The 18332-nt window shown below is 41.5% G+C and overlaps 2 protein-coding genes across 4 annotated transcripts in view; one reads left to right on the top strand and one right to left on the bottom strand.

Annotated features, from left to right (window-relative positions):
• Nucleotides 1–5731, bottom strand: part of HADHA (hydroxyacyl-CoA dehydrogenase trifunctional multienzyme complex subunit alpha) — a 54036-nt gene extending 48305 nt beyond the window's left edge. Inside the window, exons 1-3 of one of the 2 annotated variants that reach the window (XM_063713237.1) lie at nucleotides 5495–5731; nucleotides 189–230; nucleotides 21–91 (exon numbers count right to left, since the gene is read on the bottom strand). In XM_063713237.1, coding sequence (XP_063569307.1) covers nucleotides 21–91; nucleotides 189–230; nucleotides 5495–5561 — 180 coding nt within the window. In that variant the 5' untranslated portion in view covers nucleotides 5562–5731. 2 annotated transcript variants of the gene reach the window in all.
• Nucleotides 5732–5829: 98 nt separating this feature from the next.
• HADHB (hydroxyacyl-CoA dehydrogenase trifunctional multienzyme complex subunit beta) overlaps nucleotides 5830–18332 on the top strand; it is a 43730-nt gene continuing 31227 nt past the window's right edge. Inside the window, exons 1-4 of one of the 2 annotated variants that reach the window (XM_024242319.3) lie at nucleotides 5830–5956; nucleotides 6323–6462; nucleotides 15029–15103; nucleotides 15215–15259. In XM_024242319.3, coding sequence (XP_024098087.2) covers nucleotides 15037–15103; nucleotides 15215–15259 — 112 coding nt within the window. In that variant the 5' untranslated portion in view covers nucleotides 5830–5956; nucleotides 6323–6462; nucleotides 15029–15036. The remainder of the gene's footprint in view (nucleotides 5957–6322; nucleotides 6463–15028; nucleotides 15104–15214; nucleotides 15260–18332) is intronic. The other variant, XM_024242318.3, reaches the window with a different exon arrangement.

The following is an 18332-nucleotide window of genomic DNA, read 5'->3' as shown; positions in this document are numbered from 1 at the left end:
CTGCAAATTAAATGAGATACCTTTGAATTGGGAGAGTTAATTCGAACAACTGCCACATCCCCTTTGACTCCATAGTTAATATGGGTTCTGGCTAAAAAGAAAAGAAAGATTTATTTGTAAACATATTTATTGCAACATAAATCCAAAAAGCAATGTAAGCATACACATTAAAAAGAAATTAAACTTACTCAGCAAAGCAGAAGACCCTGTAAAATTGCGGCATATATAACCTGTAAGAAAAGACATTTCAAAATTAATTTGCAAAACAATTTCTGTAGTACCTTTTATATATAACAAAGCTGTAATTTACAATAACAACAACAAAAACCCCAAATCTGTACAATGTATTCTAGGCCATATGACTACTGCCATATTTTTTCCATTTCAATTGTTAGGTCAGATGATTATTTGGATACTAAAAGAGGAAGACTGGCCCCCACAAAGGGATCTACATCCCCAGAACCTGTGAATATGTTAGGTTATGCGGCAAAGGGGGGATTAAAGTTGCTAATCAGTTGGCCTTAATAAAGAAAGTTTATCATGGATTATCCAGGTGGGCCCAGTGTAATCACAAAAGGGAAGAGGGAAGCAAAGAGAACCAAAGAGATAGCAATGTAAGAGGCACATGGGAACTACTGACTGGAGAACCCAGTGAAGGTGGAGTGGAATAGGGGAGGACTGACCATCAGTAGGTAGCCAAGGCTCTTGCTGCCTCTGTATTTTCTCTTTATCCCCCAGTTCCTTACGGAAAGGGAAGAGAAGGCACAAAAAATAGCAGCTTTATACTGGTTGGAAAGGCAAGGTGACATATTAAAAAAAAAAAAAGAAAGAAAGAAAACTGTGGTTAGCACCAGAAGCAGAATGGGGTGATTTCAGGTTCTGCCTGCATTTCTTCTTTAAGCAATCCAAGCCAGCCGACTTAGTGCAAAGGCAAAGGACTTGTGTTCAACCATCAGGTTTATTTACTAGCTGTGTGACTGTGAACAAGTCTCTTACAAGTGAACTTCAGTGTTTTAAGATGGGAGAAGCCAGCCATCTCCTCAATCCCCAGTGCCTCTACTTGACTAATAGTATGTTTCCTGCTTTGCTTTTCCATCATTTGAAATCTGTGTCATCTGTATTTACCACTCTTCCTTCTTTATATTTGCATCATGACTCCAATCTTTTCCACAAAACCTCATCTTTGGATTCTGTCTACAGTGATCTTTCCTTTCCTTGCCTGCATTTTTATTTTATTATTTACTGTTTTGTCCTCTAACTGCTGCATCTGTAGCAGGTGTTTCGCCAACCACATTGTAATCTCTTCCAACATAATCTGTTATTCATTCAACAAAAATATACATTGTGACCTCCATGTGCCATTCACTGTTCTAGGCACTTGGAGTACAGCAAGGCACTCAGGGTGAACAAAAACGACAAAAATCCCTGTCTTGGTGGAGCTTACATTCCAGGTCAGCAGAGGATATGATATCTGGGAAGAATCAGTTCCTACTCAGTGAAGATAAATGAAAAGTGAAAATAGGCCTGGCATAGAAAAAGTTTTCCTGCAAAGTAGAAATTCCAGTGGGAAGGGAAGCAGGGGATAGGTAATTCTAGCAAAACAGGGTAAAGTGGATTAGAGTGGGAATAAACTGATCGGGAATGCAGGTTGGGAGGGAAAAACCGGGAAACACAAATATGTTAGAAAATAAGCATCTAAGCAAAAAAAGGAAATAGAGTGAGCATGGGTTGCAATGTTTCAAAAACATTTTTTTTTCTTTGAGACGAGGTCTCCCTATGTTGCCCAGGCTGGTCTTGAACTCCTGGGCTCAAGTAATCTTCCGGAGTAGCTGGGATTACAGGCATGTGCCACTGTGCCCCACTGGGTTGCAGTTTTAAAGATCAAATATTTGAGACAACAGGTTAGTGGTCATTAGCCAACAGTTTAAACCATTTTAACTCCTATCCACTAACCTACCTATGCTGCCCACACACTCATACACAAAACCTCTCCAAGATCAAGACAAATAGAAACAAATAGAAAACCAGTACATACATGAACATACTTCGAAAATAATTCCAAACCAGATTCAACTAAATCAAGTCACACTACAAGGTAGCTTTGCTTTTGGAGTCTAGCCTTACTCACGACCTAATTGCAGAGCTTACCCTATGGCAGCTGAGTGAACTTTAGCCTACATCTACTGTGCCAGCAAAGTAGAGAGAAACCTTTGCCCCACTTTTTAATCATCTTTGTAATGTAACCCAAGAATACCTACAAAACCTCATAAGACTACAGTCAGCGAAGAGAGCTGGATTATGCTAACACAAATTTCAAATTTGAAAACATTACTTTGGTTGTAATAATCAACAGCTTTTCTCAAGATTCAACACTGGGGGAAGGGATGAGATTAAGGAAGTGAGAATCAAATTTAAAAATACACAATCTATGGCTGGGCGCAGTGGCTCACGCCTGTAATCCCAGCACTTTGGGAGGCTGAGGTGGGTGGATCACCTGAGGTCGGGAGTTAGAGACCAGCCTGGCCGACATGGCAAAACCCCGTCTCTACTAAAAATACAACAACAACAACAACAAAAACAAAAAAAAGTTAGCTGGGCGTGGTGGCAGGAGCCTGTAATCCCAGCTTCTCTGGAGGCTGAGACAGGAGAATCACTTGAACCTGGGAGGCGGAGGGTGCAGTGAGCCGAGAGCGTGCCATTGCACTCCAGGCTGGGTGACACAGTGAGAGTCCATCTCAAAAAAAAAAAACAAAAAACAAACAAAAAAAACCATCTATTAAGGTATTTGCCTCTAAATTCATCTCCTGTGAAATTATTTTACTACTTACCTAATTAGGAATTTAGATTTAGGATAGGAGTGGGAATTAGACAACATATTTTGGTCAAGAAGTGATTTTCATTTGATATTCACATTCAGAATTATAGCACTTGTAGAGAAGGAATGCTTTAAAATTTCAAGAATTACAAGCCTCCTTCAAGAGAATTTTTTTTTTTTTTTGAGAAATATGGTCTCATTCTGTCGTCTAGGTGTGATCTTGGCTCACTGCAACCTCCACCTCCTGGGTTCAAGTGATTCTCCTACCTCAGCTTCCCGAGTAGCTGGGATTACAGGCGTGCGCCACCACACCTGGCCAATTTTGGTATTTTTTGGTAGAGATGGGGTTTCACTACGTGGGCCAGGCTAGACCTCAAGTGATCTGCCCGCCTTGGCCTCCAATATACTGGGATTATAGGCATAAGCCACCACGCCTGGCCCCTTTCAAGAGAATTTTATCATCCACCAGCAAAGGTCATAATCTCATTAAATGTTTGGCAAAGCCTTGCACACACTTTTACTGCGAAGAATCTATTGAGTCTAAATAGTAATATAAGGGTGCAGGTCATTTTAAATTCACGTTCCAGACTTTTTTCAAAATTTATAAATTGCTATTAAGGGACCAGTAACTACAATGAATGATACTTTCTTACTGGTAAAAACACAATGCAAAATATATATTTATGTGTCTATATATTTCTATACAGAAAACAGAAAAATTAGGTTGGTAGCTTTTTATTACACATATAAAATGTAAAAATTACTTTTAAAAACTCTCAGATACATACAATTGTATTTCTTCCAGGCTGGAGTTAACAATATTTACTGAGTGCTTACTCCATGAAAAACTGCTCGATATCTAAAATAACTCCTTTCCATCACACAAGGTGGTATTATTCCCCATTTTACAAATGAGAAAACAAACACAGAAATTAATTGCCCAAGGTCACCAGAGGGTAAAAGGCAGAGCCAGGTCCAAACCCAGAAGTCAGACTCCAAACAATGTTTTTGTTTTTTTTTTTTTTTTAGCTGGGACTACAGGCGCCCGCCACCTTGCCCGGCTAATTTTTTTGTATTTTTAGTAGAGACGGGGGGTTTCACCGTGTTAGCCAGGATGATCTCGATCTCCTGACCTCGTGATCCGCCCGCCTGGGCCTCCCAAAGTGCTGGGATTACAGGCGTGAGCCACCGCACCCGGCCCAAGCAATGTTTTTAATTGCTCTGTCATGCTACTTCTCATGCAAAGGAAATCCATCGTCTCAATCATTCATTTTGCAGATGAGGAAAATAAAGCCCATTTAGTTTAAGGCATTTGTCCAAAGTAACACAGCTAGTTAGTGACTAGAACCACGTGCCCTGGCTACCACTTCCGAGTGACATCAGCTGCCGATCCATAAGAAATACCTTCAAACCAATGCAGGGGTAAGATAAAAATTACACGTGACTTTTCAAAAGTGTTGTGAAAATAGGGGAAAAAACCACCAAACCTGTAAGAAAACATAAACGAAGGCTAACTATAGGTAAGCATATGAGTAGTAAGACAATGGGTGATTCGTTTTTCTCATCCCTTTCCTCAATCCTTACAGCATTTCAATGTTCTATAATGTGCTTATGTTATAATTGGCAAATACATGCTACAGTTTTGTGGAGACTAAAAACAGCGGTTGAAAAAAGGGAGCAGAAAAATATTCAATCATTCAAATAATCCCCTTACAGTAAGGGATTTCAGCTACTTGTCTAAAAAAAGCATACTACTTCAGCGGTTCCGGAAGAGGAAAGAGAGGTAATTCATATTACAAATTAAATTAAAAGTTAAAATTTCTAGTTAAGTAACTTATTAAGCACAACATGCAATAAAACGTTGTCCACATTTGACTTTACAGATTTGGGATGGAAGGAAAATGCAATGTTTCCTACAACCACCCACTTTAACCCTTTCACTGCCAGTTTGAACAGGAAAAACACGAGCTAATACAGGCTGACTGGGAATCATCAGATTAGAAATCGTTCTCAGAACGATCTAACATTTTATTGCTTAAGGTAGAGGTATTAGTGTATTTTTAAAGTGTGTCTTCCAGTAAGTTGCAGAACCTCCCGTTGAAATTCAAAATACTATACGTTCACGCTGGCATTACTGAAACTGCAAGAGTTGAGCTCCCTACTTGAATGGGGTAGTAAGCACAAAAATGGTTTTGAGGGAACCGAGCAGGGAGGGGCAGTGATCTGCAAGGCTGATTAATCCCATCCAAGACAACTCTCGTTGCGGGGCAAGGTGCTGTTTTTAAGACAGCTCTTGTTGCGGGGCAAGGTGCTGTGGAGCCCACAAAGATGCGACAGAATGGATCCCGATTCTCCTGGAACTCCGGATCAAGAAAATATGAGGGGCTTGAGCCCAGAAGTGCGACGCAAGAGACCCGCGGAAAGGTGACAGAACGAGTGGCACCAGACTCAGAAAGTTCGGGAGTTAGGAAGCCTGAAATCGCCGCAGGAGTCGTGAGAGGGGAAGTGACAGTCCCTTCACAAGATCACGGGAAACGGGGTCCCAGGGCAGTATCCCCACAGACGCTGGGTCTCCGGGCTGAGGCAGGCAGCAGCGAAACGGAGACGCGGCTCCGGGGCCACCCCAGTCCCCGCAGGAGTTCTGCCCAGAGGTCTGGGATGCCCTCGGCCAGGCCTCACCTCGGGAGCGGAGGATCCTGAAGGCAGAGAAGCGGCTGAGGATGCCAATCGCCCGGCAGGCCACCATGTTGAGCTGAAGAGGACAGCAGTGGAGAGCGCCTCTAACGGGTGCGGCCGAGCGGAGGACTTTTCCTCCCGTAGCCTGGCAGCCAGGCGCCTGGCGCACTGCCTGACTAAAACCCAGACGCCGAGTGGCCCCCGGCCCCTTAGCCCTGCCCGTCGCTCCTGGCTAACCGGGCCGAAAGGTCGTATTCTCCGGGGGAGGAAGGGGACCCGGAGAGGAGGGGGTGGAGTGCCTGGTTTTCCAGTCAGGCGGCCGGAGGGCAGCCCTCAAGAACGGCCCTGACCGCCCGCGGGGTGAGGGGCCCTATCTGGGCAGGACCCGCCCCTTGGTCCCTCAGATCCTTGGCACTTGGGCCTGAACCTTGCTCCGAGTGGGAGTCCTCGCGGACATCAGCCAAGGTGAGACGGCGAGCCGTCGGCTCTCCTCCCGGGCTTTCCCAAAGGCGAGATCCCACTTCCTTCCCCGCTAGTGTCGCCGATGCCCCCGGCCCCCTCCCCTCCCTGGGAAAGTGGGAGTTGAGGGAGCGGAAGGAAACTCCTCCTCGGACAAGGTCGACAGTGCTAGCTGCAGTTAGGACAGTGACTTGGACTAGTGTTCCAGCTGAAGTTCGTGACAGTGGTGTCACCTGCGCCCTAATTTATCATCACAAGTTAACGAAGTCTGGGTGTGTGGGGGTGTGGGTGGGTGTGTGTGGGCGTCGGCCTTAATGTAACCCTGGTCTGTGTAGGAGTGTGTGTTGTTTCGCCTGCTTCCTCTGTACCCAGGTCGGCGGCTATAGAGATTGTGGACGACGCCATGGGTTTGCCCGATTTCTGCTGTAAAGAATAAGACTAGGTCAGGTGACCTTTCGGGGCTTGAGTGTGGGAGGAACGGAGACAATCCTCCATCCCGCTCGGTTATCCAGGTAATCCTGTGCTCTCGGGGGTTTTCCGATCTGGATGATTATCTATCTGGTCGTTCACACCTCAACTCACTTAAGCGGTGAAGAAACTGCCTACGAATCAGAGAGAGTGATTTTACCCATGGCCACATGTAGTAGAAATAAGACTGGAAGCTAAGTCTACTAACTCCTAGTGAAGAGTTCTTCATTGTATGGTAGCTGTTTTTGTGCTGGAAAGATGGGCTGGAGTCCTGGAATGTGATTGGTTTCAAAAGGAAGTCACATTGAGAGCCTGCTGTGCTCTGGTCACCTTCATACCTTTTTTTTAGTCCTCACATTCCCCAAATTATTATCATTTGCATTTTCTAGATGAAGTTTGGGAAGCTCAGAATATATACATTTTCTAGTCTATGACAGAGCTAGCATTCAGACATAAGTCTGAGTCTCACTACTCGCCAGACTGACAGCTCTGCAAGACAGGAAACAAGGGGCATCGAAGTTAAGACTGAAATGAGTATAGAAACAGAGTAGAGAGGTTTCTGTTTAAAGCTCAAGTTACATAGTGAGTGCTCATCACTGTGAGCACTTTAAGCGAAACTGGATGACCTGACCACTTCTGGTCAGGATTCTTGATAATCTTACAAGGTTTTTACAGTTCAGAGCCTGCCTCCTGCCCATGTAATGCTTTCTTCGACACCTAACTGCATGTAACACTTATTATTTAGGTCAGAAGTGGTAAATTTTGTTGTTGTTGTTAAAGGTCCAGACAGTAAATTGTTCAGGATTTGCAGGATCACTTTGGTCTCTGTTATATATTGTTTCTTTTGTTTTGTTTTGTTTACAACTCTTTTTTTTTTTTTTTTTTTTTTTTTGAGACAGTTTCGCTCTTGTTGCCCAGGCTGGAGTGCAATGGCGCGATCTTGGCTCACTGCAGCCTCCTCCCGGGTTCAAGTGATTCTCCTGCCTCAGCCTCCCGAGTAGCTGGGATTACAAGTGCACACCACCACGCCGGACTAATTTTTTGTATTTTTAGTAGAGACGGGGTTTCACCATGTTAGCCAGCCTGGTCCCGATCTCCTGACCTTAGGTGATCCGCCCACCTCGGCCTCCCAAAGTGCTGGGATTACAAGTGTGAGCCACCACGCCCGGCCTTACAACTCTTTAAAAATGTGAAAAACTATTTTTAGCTAGAGGCCCATGTGTTGTAGTTTGCCAGTCCCTGATTTAGATCACTCATTTGGCTCCATTTTTTTGCTCCCTGTGCTTTCTGTACAAAACTAAGCTCCATCAGGGCAGAAATGTTATAATGTTTCTTTGATCCCTAAGCACTTTAGTCCAATGGTTTATATAGAGGGAAACAGTACATTTGTATCACCACCCCTATTGGTAATAGCAAACACAGGTATACCCCTAACTGTGTATCAAGCACTGTTTTAAGTGGTGCGTGCACGTGTGTGTGCGCGTGTGCGCGTGTATCTTTCCATAGTTCCACACCCTACTCAGGCTTACCCTAACCGACCCGATCCTACCCTACCCTACCCTGGAGTTTCCATGCTTTGAATATTCTTATCAAAATTTCTCTTTCCTGAAGTTTAGCAAATGACAGAAAGGTCAACTCTGCGATAGGATAATTTGCTCAGTCCCTTACTTTTGAAATTTCTATTTTTTATTAATTATTGAAGGAATACATATTCCATGTAATTTTTTATTCAGAAACTACAGAAAAGTCTAAAGAAAATCTGTAATTCCACCACCCAGAGATAACTACTTTTAACATTTTGATGTGTATTTTTCTGGACTTTTAAAAATGCATTTGTATATTTGTATATATTTATGTAAGATACTGATGTACAGTCAGCCCTTGGTATCTGTGAGTTCCACATCCTCAGATCCAACCAATGTCTGAGTGAAAATGTAGTTTGGTCTACAATGCTTTCATTTGTTCTGAACATGTACAGACTTTTTTTCTCATCATTATTCCCTAAACAATACAGCAGAACAACTATTTACATAGATTCACATATATTTACATAGATTTACATTGCATTCAGTATTATAAGTAGTCTAGAGATGATTTAGAGTATGCATGAGGATGTGTGTAGGTTCTTTGCAAATTATTTTACCATATTATGTAAAGGACTTGAGCATCCTTGAGGTTTGGTATCTGAGGGGGGTTCTGGAACCAATCCTCCATGGATACTGAGGAACAACAGTATATATAGATTTTAAATAAAACTAGAATTATGCATAAGTAAAATGCTTATTTAAAAAAAATTAAAGAGAGCAGAAGAATATTAAATAAAAGCCTTTCTTTATCCCTTCCATATCTAGACTCATAGCTTCATGGACTTTCTTTTCTCTTTCTCTCTTTCTGTCACAAAATGGGTGTTGTAGTAGGGTTTACTTACCCATTTCCCTATTTTCCGGTTATTCTAATCTATTATTCTAATTTCTAATACACATTGTTCTGTAGCTTGCTTTTTCATTTAATATATATTAAGGACATTTTTCCATGTCAGTATATATACGTGTACATCATTTTGTTTCATTTTCTTTTCCAAACTGCCAAACAGTATTCCATGGTGTATTTATACTATAACTTACTTAACTGTTTCCTACTGATGTGCATTTAGATTAGTTCCAGTTTTCCACAAATATAAACAGTGCTATAGTGAACACCTTGAGTATTTCTTTTTTCTTTTTTTTTTTGAGTCGGAGTCTCGTTCTGTCTCCCAGGCTAGAGTTCAGTGGCGTGAGCCACCACCCCTGGCCCACCTTGAGTATTTCTTTAGGCTAGAGACCTATATATACTATACACACATTTTGAATATTTCTATAGGTTAGAGACCAATAAAAGGCATTATTGGACTCAAAAATTCACATTTTAAATTCTGATCTATAACTACAAAATTGTCATCCCAAAAGGCCTTAGCATTTTACATGTCTTGTAGTGTATGGAAGTGCCTATTTAGTTAGATGCACTCTTACTAGAATTATATATTAACCATATTTTAAATGTTTGCCAGTCTGAAAACCACAAAATGATAGCTTGCTTTAATTAAAAACAAAACAAAACAAAACAAAACAAAAACCAGGCCAGGTGCAGTGGCTCATGCCTGTAATCCCAGCATTTTGGGAGGCGAAGGCGGGCGGATCACCTGAGGTCAGGAGTTCGAGACCAGCCTGGCCAACATGGTGAAACCCCCATCTCTGCTAAAAATACAAAAATTAGCCAGGCATGGTGGCATGTGCCTGTAGTCTCAGCTACTTGGGAGGCTGAGGCAGGAGAATCGCTTGAACCCAGGAGGCGGAGGTTGCAGTGAGCCGAGATCGCGCCATTGCACTCCAGCCTGGGGAACAAGAGCGAGACTTTGTCTCAAAAAAAAAAAAAAAAAAAAAATCACAACATTTTGTTAATGAGGTTGAACGTTATACATTTTGTTTATTTGGCATTTTAATTTCTTCTGTGAATTGCTTGTTTTCTCATTCTTGCTTTTGGTCATGTATCAGGAAGGAGTCTTTCAGTTGCAAGTAACAAAATTCAAATCAAATTGGCTTCTTAAAGGGGATTTATTAGTCTGGGCGTGGTGGCTCACGCCTGTAATCCTAGCACTTTGGGAAGCCGAGGAGAGTGGATTGCCTGAGCTCAGGAGTTCAAGACCAGCCTGACCAACACGGTGAAACCCTGTCTCTACTAAAATAAAAAAAAATTAGCCTGGTGTGGTGGTGTGCGCCTGTAGTCCCAGCTACTCGGGAGGCTGAGGCAGGAGAATTGCTTGAACCCAGGAGGCAGAGGTTGCAGTAAGCCGAGATCGCGCCACTGCATTCCAGCCTGGGTGACAGAGCAAGACTCCGTCTCAAAAATAAATAAACAAATAAATAAAGGAGATTTATTGGCTCACAGAACTGAAAAGCTCAATGGGAGGGTGGGTTTCAGATGGGATTCAGCCAGGACTCTAGTTTCTTTTTCCAGAATTCTCATCTCCGTACTCTTCTGTTCGTCTGGTGTTAGCTCTATCTTAGCCTAGCTTTGTTAATGTTTGCAAATTACTATAGCCGTGCCGGGCCTCAGAAGGAAAGATTTGTGTTCCAGAATTATAGGCAGAAGACTTGAGTGTTAAACTGATGAAACCATCCACAAATCAATCCCAGTGGTCAAGGCAATGCTGTGCATGGTTGTTTGAGGCCTTGGTACCTGAATCAATGATCTTGGCAGAGAGAATGAGATTATTCTGATTGGTTTAAACCCTGGAGTTGGGCTGGATTCAATCCCATGTAAGCCACATACAGCAGCTACATAATTGGGTGGAATGGATATTAGAGTACAAACTATAGATTCCATGATAGATTGTTTCTGTTTTTCTTTTTCTTTCTTTTTTTTTTTTTGGAGACAGTCTCGCTCTGTCGCCCAGGCTGGAGTGCAGTAGTATGATCTTGGCTCACTGCAACCTCCGCCTCCCGGGTTTAAGTGATTCTCCTGCCTCAGTTCCCAAGTAGCTGGCTTATAGGCATGCGCCACCAGGCCTGGCTAATTTTGTATTTTTATTAGTGATGGGCTTTCTCCATGTTGGTCAGGCTGGTCTTGAACTCCCAACCTCAGGTGATCCACCTGCCTGGGCCTCCCAAAGTGCTGGGATTATAGGCGTGAGCCACTGGCCCGGCCCTGTTTTTCTTATAATTTGTACAAGTTCTTTATGGATTATGGGTATCAACCCTTTTCTGTTTTACATGTTACAAATATTTTCTCTGAATCTATTTGCCTTTTAACTTGATTTTAGTATATTTTACTATGTGTATATTTTGAATGTTTATATGATCAGATCTATTAGTTATTATTTTCTGTTGTACTTCTGGGTTTTGTGCCATATGTTGAAATCCCTTCTCCATCTAAGTGATAAAAATATTCTCTGAGGCTGGATATGGTGGCTTATGCTTATAATCCCAGCATGTTGGGAGGCTGAGGCAGGAGTATTACTTGAGGCTAGGAGTTTGAGACTAGGCTGTCTCTAAAGTTTTTTTTTTTTTTTTTAAATTAGCCAGCCATGGTGGCATGTACCTGTAGTCTTAGCTACTCAGGAGGCTGAAGTAGGAGGATCCCTTGAGCCCAGGAGTTCCAGATTACAGTGACCTATGATCATACCACCGCACTGCAGCTTGGGCAACAGAGCGAGACCCTGTCTCTAAAAAATACATACACATGCATGTATGAATATATTATATTCTCCGATGTTTTCCTCTAGTACTTTTATAGTTAGAATATATATTTTTAAAATATATACATTTAAATATTTAATCTGTCTGGCATTCATTTGTGCTTTTGCTCTGAGCTGCGAACCTAAAATTTTTTCCAAATGTTTAGCCATTTTCCCAGTGAATTCATGGAATAATTTCTTTCTCTCAGCTAACTCAAGTGTTATATTTATTATACACTAAATTCTTACATACATGGGTCTGCTTCTGAACTGCTACATCCTGTTCTGTTGACCAATGTCGTTTATTCCTGTGCTAGAGCTGCTCTGTTTTAATTATTGGTTCTTTATAGAAAGTGTTTTGTTTGTTTTTTTTTGAGACAGGATCTTACTCTGTTGCACAGGTTTGAGTACAGTGGCGTGATCATGGCTCACTGCAGCCTCGAACTCCTGGCTCGGGTGCTCCTCCCACCTCAGCCTCTTGAGTAGCTGTGACTACAGGCACATGCCACCATGCCCAGCTAGTTTTGTGTATTTTTTGTAAAGACAGGGTCTCACTAGGTTGCCCAGGCTGGTCTCGAACTCCTGGGCTCAAGTGATCCCCTCCCACCTCGGCCTCCCAAAGTGCTGGGATTACAGGTGTGAGCCGCTGTGCCTAGCCTAGAAAGTTTTGTTATCTATTGGAACAAGGTTCCCCCTTTTGTTTTTCAACATTTTCTTGACTATTTTCATGAATTTTATTTCAAGATGAACTCTACGTAAGGGAACTTGTATCCCAGACCCTTGTGGTATTGTAAGTAGCTTCTGAGTGGTGCCTCTCTCATGGGCCTCTTTGTGTTTCTCTGGCCAGAGTCCTTTGAATATCCCTAGGCTGGTGATCCTAAAGCTTGAGCTTCTCCATCTCTTTCCAATCCACACGTTTGGAACATGTGTTTTGTTTTTTTCTTTTCGGAAGCTATAGGACCTCCTTCTTTTAGTCTCTAAAGACCCAAGAGAAGTTAAACCTTAAAGCTTTTGTATTATCTATTTCTGTGTAGCCAATTACCGCCAAATGTAGCAGTTTAAAACAATACATGTTTACCATCTCATAGTTTCTGAAGGTGAGGAATCAAGGGCACCTTAGCTGGGTTGCTCTGATTTAGAGTTTCCCATGAGATGGCTGTCAGAATGTTGGCAGGGCTGGAGTCAGCTGAAAGCTTGCCTGCGCTAGAGGCTCTGCTTCCAAGCTCACTCACATGGCTGTTGGCAAGAGGCGTCAGTTCCTCACCACAGGAGCCTCTTCATAAGGCTGCTCAGGACATGCCACCTGGCTTCTCTCATAGTGAGTGAGCTGAGAGAGACCACGACAGATGCTGCAGTATCTCTTATAGCCTATCTCAGAAGTGGCATACCATTACTTGTAACATACTCTTTGGTTTATACATTCTGTGATATGGAGAGGGAGGCAGCTAGACAAGGATATGAATACCAAGAGGTAGAGATTATTGGGGGGCAACTTGGAGGCTGGCTACGAAAGTCTTTATTGGTAAATCTTGTGGGATTTTTTTGGTTTTGATTTTTTTTTTTTTTAGTTAAAACATGCTTCAAAATTAAGAAATTATAAAAGGTGTGTGATGACAAGTCTTCCACTCCTGACCCCTAGTTACCCAGTTCCCTTTCTTCCAGCCAACAATTATTTTTAACATCTTTATTATACTTCCAGGGGGATTTTATACTGATACAAGGAAATGTACATAGTATTTTTCCTCTTTTAACATGAATGATAGCATGCTGTACAGCTATTTTGCGTCTTGCTTTCTTCACTTAATAATATAGCTTAAAATGGTTCCAAATTGGTGCATAATCATTTCCTTACCTTTTACAGCTGCATAGTATTTCACAGGGGTGTTGTAGCATGCTTTACTTACCCATTTTCCTATTTTTTGGTTATTCTAATTTTTGACTATTACAGTAACAATATGGATCATGTCCCATGTGTGAGTAATATCCACGAAGCCAGTTCATGGAAGTGGAATTGCTGGTTCAAACAGTAGGTGCAGTTATAGTTTTCATGGATAATTACCAAATTGCCCTCCCCATGGACTGTGCCAGTTCTCTTGGCAGCAGTATATGAGGATATCTATTTGCACATACTCTTACCTACACAGAGTATATATCAAACCTTTGAATCTTTTCTACTTTGAGAGACAATTATATCTGTGTGGTTTTAATTTGAATTCTTCTTATGAGTGAAATTGAACATCTTTTCATATATTTAAGAGCCATTTGTATTTCCTTTTCTGTGGTCTGTTCATATTCTGTGCCTATTTGTCTGCTAGTGTTTTCCTTAGTGATCTGTAGGAACTCATTGTTAGAAATTTAGTCTTTTTTGGGGGGTGGGGAAAGTCATTAATATATTTTACATATTTTTTAACATATAAGGTTATTATGTTTTACTTTTTTATTGTTTTGAAACAGTACAGTATCAAACTTTGAAAAAAGTTGCAAGTGCAGTACTACAAACTTTTTTTAGTAGCAGTTGAGATTAAGTTGCTGACATGATGCTTAACCATCCCTATCTAGTGTGTATTCCCTTCAGATACAAACATTCCACAAAGCCTTCTACATAATCATAGTACAGCCTTCAGAATCGTGAAACTAATACTAATGGTTTTATTATCACGCCTAGCAGTCTCTCTGCTTCTTTGACCCTAAAGGAGAGGAGCACACACTCTGGAGGTAGACTCCCTGTGTTCAAATTCCAGCTCTGGGCCCGGTGCGGTAGCTCACGCCTGTAATCCCAGCACTTTGGGAGGCCAAGGCAATGGATCACCTGAGGTCAGGAGTTCAAGACCAGCCTGGCCAACATGGCAAAACCCCGTCTCTACTAAAAATACAAAAAATTAGCCGGGTATGGTGGCACGTGCCTGTAATCCCAGCTACTCGGGAGGCTGAGGCAGGAGGATTGATTGAACCTGGGAGGCGAAGATTGCAGTGAACCGAGATTGCGCCACTGTACTCCAGCCTGGGCAACAAGAGCAAAACTCCATCTCAAAAAAATAAATAAATAAACAAATAAAAATTCCAGCTCTGCCACTCACTAGTTATAGGTCTTTTGGCAAGTCACTCAATCCTACTATGCCTCAATTTCCTTATCTCTTACAAAGGATGTAATAATCATGCCTCCTTTGTAGGTCATTGTGAAGATTAGATGGTTAATGCTTAGAATAGTGGTTGGTACAATGTGAAAGCTATGTTGGTGTTCCTATCATAATAATATTATTGGATGAAGAATAGTTGATAAGATTAAGTTTTAATGTTTTCTAGTAGCCATGGATGAGGTTATCAGAGTTCATAGACTACCATGTAAACTACAAATTGTTCAGCTAATCCAGGATATACTTTTGTTCTTCTCTTTTTAGATTCCAGAATGACTACTATCTTGACTTACCCCTTTAAAAATCTTCCTGCTGCATCAAAATGGGCCCTCAGATTTTGTAAGTTTATTATTATTTTTTTATTTTTAGAGATTGGATTTGGATTTATAAACATCTTGCACAAATACTGAATGGTATTGCTTTTTGTAAACAGTTTATTTTGTCTTCCAGCCATAAGACCTCTGAGCTGTTCCTCCCAGCTACGAGCTGCCCCAGGTACAGTAATTTGTAAAATAAACATTTCCGATTTAAATGTTAGATTCCAGATTCTATAGTTTGTGAACTCTGAATAAAAACCAAAACTGATTTGCTAATTCTCCCCTTTTTATGAGCAACATGAACATCTCTGTTGCCTTCAAATTAAAAAATTATAGGTCCAATCAATAATGATACCACATTATTTAGGATTAGACTTGAGGATGTTGATGGGAGGCTGTTTTCTGGGATTTGAACCTGCTGGAGTCATGGAAGTTCCATAAACCTCGCTGGTCAGTTTATTTATCCTCTTGCTGTCCGTCCTGGAGATGAATGGCATACAAATGCTCTTGAGACCTGCTATGGAACCAAAAGTTAACTTTTTAAATTTGCAATTTGTGAAATGCTTCACTATTGATGAATATCTTCTTCTCCCATGTGCAAGAGGGCCCATTCCTGAAATAGAAGTGATTAGGAACTAGTTAATAACAGAAAGTTGTTTAGTTAATATGAAATGAAAGAGTAAGGAAATGTGTTGATTTTATATGGTCATTTACATCCTTAGTAAACCCAATGAATTAGGCTTCTTTACTGCAGATTTTTGGAGAATCTGCTGTAGGTTTTTATCTTCACTGGCTAGTGCTAAAAACACCCTGAAAAATTCTTAACATTTTTCTCCTTGCCTAGATTCTGTATTGACCCATGCCTTTGATTTTGGTTTTATTGTGGTATTTCTACATATATAATAACTTCATAGAAAAAATACCTTCCAGGCTGTGTGTGGAGGCTCACGCCTGTAATCCCAGCACTGAGAGGCTGAGGCAGCTGGATGACCTGAGGTCAGGAGTTTGAGACCAGCTTGGTCAACATGGCGAAACCCCATCTCTACTAAAAATACAAAAATTAGCTGGGCGTGGTGGCATACAACTGTAGTCCCAGCTACTTGGGAGGCTGAGACACGAGAATCTTTGAACCCAGGAGGCGGAGCTTGCAGTGAGCCAAGATCACACCACTGCACTCCAGCCTAGGTGACAGAGCGAGACTCCGGCTCAAAAAAAAAAAAAAAAAAGAAAGAAAAAGTCCTGGGATTTGGTTCCCAGGATTCAGAAGACCTGTGCTCTCTTCCAGCTCTACCTCTTTCTGGGCAGTGTGGCCTCGAACTGGTCACTTTACTTCCCTGTGCTTGGTTTCTTCATCTAAAAAAGAAATATATAATAAGTCTAGTCTTGTCAGCCTCATATAGTTATGAGATATCTCAAAGCACTTTAAAAACTATAAATTCGCTATAAGTGCAAGATGGTATTTTTCTATTATTGCCTAATCCCAACTAGAGAAGTTTCATATTGTCATATAACAAATATATTTCCTGTGGCCTTTACATTCTAACTAGAATATAGGTTTGTAGTAGCCCCATAAATAATTCTTATCTTGTTTTGCCTTTTCCCTAATTCTAATGTTGACCCAGGTCTTTGCTTTGCAAAGTCACACAAGTAGACCTGATCCTTGCCAAGTGGGAGAAGGTCATTCTGAATACCAGCAGAGGAAACCATGTATCTGGTGTCTAAACTATTCCTTATATTGCTCTGTAACTGTTTCTGATGTTTGTGTCTCCCCAACTGTATTGTAAGCCCTGTGAGTCTTTAGCTTTTTGGTATCTCCAGTGTATAACATGGTGTTCTGCAAATATAACAGTGTCCCACAAGTAACTTGCATTAACGCTGATGATGATAGTGGTACCAGAAGGCATGTGATAAAACGATGGGAAGTGGCCAGCTGATTTGAGGGAGGAAGCAGGCATGTGCCTGTGCTGAGCAGCTTTTAGGTTGCAGTAATTTTTTTTTGTTTTAACTGGCATTCTGGTTTGAAGATTGCAGTAATTTTATAACGAATTCCTTGTGAAGCTCGTGTGAATATCTCTTCCTGACAGAGCTGTTAGGATGAAGGAATTAAAATAGAGGGGTACAGAATTTATGGATGTTTTTAGTCATCTGATGGACTGGAAATGTAAGTGTCTGATGGAAATTTTGACTGATTTGATGGTTATGTCTATGTATAGATGTCTATCTCTGTGTGTGTGTGTGTATATATATACACACACACGTGTATAATAGTTGTATAATACATGACACATTTATTATCTTCTTTGATTTTAATTATTTTTAAAGAGTATAGAATGTATATCAATCAGCCATTGAATTGTAGCTTTTGGAGTTGGTCAGAGCCTTTGAGGTTATCTAGTTCAGCTCTAATATTTGCAAATAAGAAAATCGTGGCAGAGTAGGCCTTCAGCCCAGATATTTTAGCTCCCAATTCAGATTCTTATAATTCATTACTGTGTGTGCCCAGAGCACTGTAGAATATATAAAATGGAGCTGTATTGTCTTGCCCTTGAGAAAATTTTGATGTGCTTAGGAGCTAGTGTGCACATGAGGCAGAACGAGAGTCCTTAGGTGACTATTGAATACATAATTGGCCATTATTAGAAAGGGGTCATATGGTAGTTGTCTGCTATGGCCTCAATCAGTCCTCTCGTAAATGTGCTAGTGGCTCTGTTTTCTCTAATGCTTTTTCTTATTTCTTTATAAGTGTTGAAAGTAATGGGTTCATGTACCTGATTGCCTTGTTGATCTTGCATCACTGGGAAGGCTAAAAGCTCCCCGTCTTTTTTTTTTTTTTTTTTTTTGAGATGGAGTCTTGCGCTGTCGCCCAGGCTGGAGTGCAGTGGCGCCATCTCGGCTCACTGCAAGCTCCGCCTCCCAGGTTTATGCCATTCTCCTGCCTCAGCCTCTCGAGTAGCTGGGACTACAGGTGCCTGCCACCACACCTGGCTAATTTTTTGTACTTTTAGTAGAGATGGGGTGTCACCGTGTGAGCCAGGATGGTCTTGATCTCCTGACCTCGTGATCTGCCCACCTCGGCCTCCCAAAGTGCTGGGATTACAGGCGTGAGCCACCACACCTGGCCAAGAGCTCCCCTTCTAATGCTGCTTGCCTAAGACAGGGTCCCATAACTGTAGTATATCCATTATCTTCTTCCCAGTTTATTGGGAGAGTGGGCTCAGGAAAAACCTCTGTCTCCTCTGTGGCACCTTTAC

This window comes from Pongo abelii, chromosome 12, assembly GCF_028885655.2.
Source record: "Pongo abelii isolate AG06213 chromosome 12, NHGRI_mPonAbe1-v2.0_pri, whole genome shotgun sequence".
Lineage (NCBI taxonomy): Eukaryota > Metazoa > Chordata > Mammalia > Primates > Hominidae > Pongo > Pongo abelii.
This window is presented reverse-complemented; position numbering and strand designations above follow the sequence as displayed.